This window comes from Amphimedon queenslandica, unplaced genomic scaffold (genome assembly GCF_000090795.2).
Source record: "Amphimedon queenslandica unplaced genomic scaffold, v1.1 AMPQUscaffold_8016_Cont20037, whole genome shotgun sequence".
Lineage (NCBI taxonomy): Eukaryota > Metazoa > Porifera > Demospongiae > Haplosclerida > Niphatidae > Amphimedon > Amphimedon queenslandica.
In genome coordinates this window covers 1-2,319 of record NW_003551704.1, presented here as the reverse complement: position 1 = coordinate 2,319, position 2,319 = coordinate 1, and the positions used below count along the sequence as shown (strand labels likewise).

The 2,319-nt window shown below is 34.4% G+C and overlaps 1 protein-coding gene across 1 annotated transcript; it reads right to left on the bottom strand.

Moving 5' to 3' along the window:
• Positions 1 to 897: 897 nt before the first annotated feature.
• Positions 898 to 2,241, bottom strand: LOC105315795 (oncoprotein-induced transcript 3 protein-like; the record flags this gene model as incomplete). Its single annotated transcript, XM_011410542.1, has 8 exons — positions 898 to 1,028; positions 1,265 to 1,422; positions 1,471 to 1,531; positions 1,580 to 1,620; positions 1,668 to 1,712; positions 1,775 to 1,897; positions 1,946 to 2,071; positions 2,119 to 2,241. Coding segments are annotated over 8 exons (808 nt in total), but the record flags the coding sequence as incomplete, so codon positions are not given.
• Positions 2,242 to 2,319: the final 78 nt, after the last annotated feature.

The following is a 2,319-nucleotide window of genomic DNA, read 5'->3' as shown; positions in this document are numbered from 1 at the left end:
AAGCATAATAACAAGTTGACAGTATAATAGTTAAATAATGACACAAAAGATTAATTTGGAGTACAATCAACATTAACCACATACGTATTACTATAGACCCTATAGGGCGCTAAGTTCTGCAAGTAATTATTGCATTACGGTATCCACCCACACTCATGATTTGGACGGCAAGATACCGTGTAGCTACATGGGGAAACAAGGAACAAGAGGCCTTCGTGGCTTCCAGAGCTTGTTTGAGTGGCAATAAATGCCAGTAACAGTGAAGAATAGAGCCCAGAATGTCTCCTGATAAAAAGCTTCATTGCACTTGAAGCCACTTTGGCCTCCTATCCATTGGTTTTGCCTGGTTTTGCTGTCCAGCAGGAGAATTTCGAAATTTTTTCATTAAAGAATGCGGATAGGATACGGAAGATTACGAATAGTGTCTCATATACAGTATCTATAATTGCTTCTAGAAGTTAGCACCCTATAGGGTCTATTGGTTGGACACTAATGCTATAATTGTTATTACTAATAAAACCCAAAGGTAGTCAGGGCCAAAGCAGATTACTATAATGTGTGACCGAATTACTCTATCATGAAATAGCTAATTATATGAGAATTTATAACATGTAGCAACTTTCATTCATGCAATGAAGTTGGTTGGAAATTAGGAGAACAGTGTTAAATAAAATCTAATGAGCACTGGTGGCTCGTACAAAATTTACAACATGGCAGCAAGAACACTGGGTAGGAGCAAAATAAATTTTGCATGCACACACACGCACCAGTGATATCACAAGCATAATATAATCATTATTTCTGTGACAGTGGCAGCCATTATCATTGGGTTCATAAAAGACTCTGTCTTTGGGCTCAAATATACTCAATTTTACGGAGGTTTTTTGTTCCGCTTACCAAAAGAGTATTCTACAGAATAAGTTATACTTGCAGTCATCCCTTGGATCAGCAGCAGCATCCTCCAGACCATCCTCATCCTCAGTTACACGACTGTACCTCAGCCTAGAGGTAGTACTGCGAAACATTTTCTAATGAATACAAACGGTCCCACCAATAAAATTAAAAAGATGATTTTCTGATAAAAATTTTTCTTCAAACAAAAAATTGTTGGCCTTGTTCAAAAATTAAAAACATCAAAATCAAAAAAAATTTAGCAAAAATAAAGTGCTCAATTTAAGGGTAAAACAAAAATAACAACACACTAGATTTGCACACAGTATTATAGCTGGGGTTTATACTCATTGGATTGAGCCTAATTTTCTACTTTGTTTGCTGGGATATCTTTAATTTCATCACCACGATGAAACATTGGATTGTCATGTGCCTGCTCTTCATGGTGTGGCTGCTTCTTTTTACGCTTGTAAATTACAACAATGAGCAGTACAATGACAACACAAGAAGCTATCCCTATTATTACAATAACTAAAAACAAAAAGATATCATGTCACTTAAGTATAACAATAATTATACTTATAATAAATCCAGAACTAATTGCTAAAACCATCAAACTACTGGATGAAGTATTCTCAATCTAACATAGACAATTTTAAAGTATAAAAATGTGGTAAAATGATCTTACTGCTCCAATGTTTGTTGGTGATGTAGCTATAGTTACTAGACCTAAAATCATTATATAATATAATAAAAGCACTTGAAGTTTTAGTTACCTTTACAAATTGTTCTACTTTTAAGGACTTCTTCAAGATTACAAACTGCATGATACACGTTGTACAATTGATTAATTCTAATTATACATGTAAAAATAATATCTCACCCAGACATGTATGACTGTCATTGCTCAAGTAATATCCATCTTTACAGGTACAATGGTAACTTCCTGGAGTATTGACACAATCATGACTGCATCTATTGTCCACTAATGCACATTCATTGATATCTACATGTATGCAATTGGAAAAATTATGTATTACTTAATCAGTCATACTTTTACCTGAACAAAAAGCATCATTGGTTAAAGTAAAGCCTATCAAGCATGAACACTGGAAACTACCAAGGGTATTGTTGCAAATCTGTTCACAGCCTCCATTTTTATCAGCACACTCATCAATATCTGGATTAATTAGTGAATACACAAGACAATGTAAATTTTAAAATTACCAGCGCAGCTTCTTCCATTCCTTGTAAACTGAAATCCTTCTCTACACTGACACTGATAGCTTCCTATTGTATTGATACAGTCCTGTTCACATCCACCATTATTAGTATCACACTCATTGATATCTATTTCATGAGGAAATTATTCAGTTCAGAATAGTTGATAATTACCAGAGCAGTTGTGACCATCAGTATCAATACTGT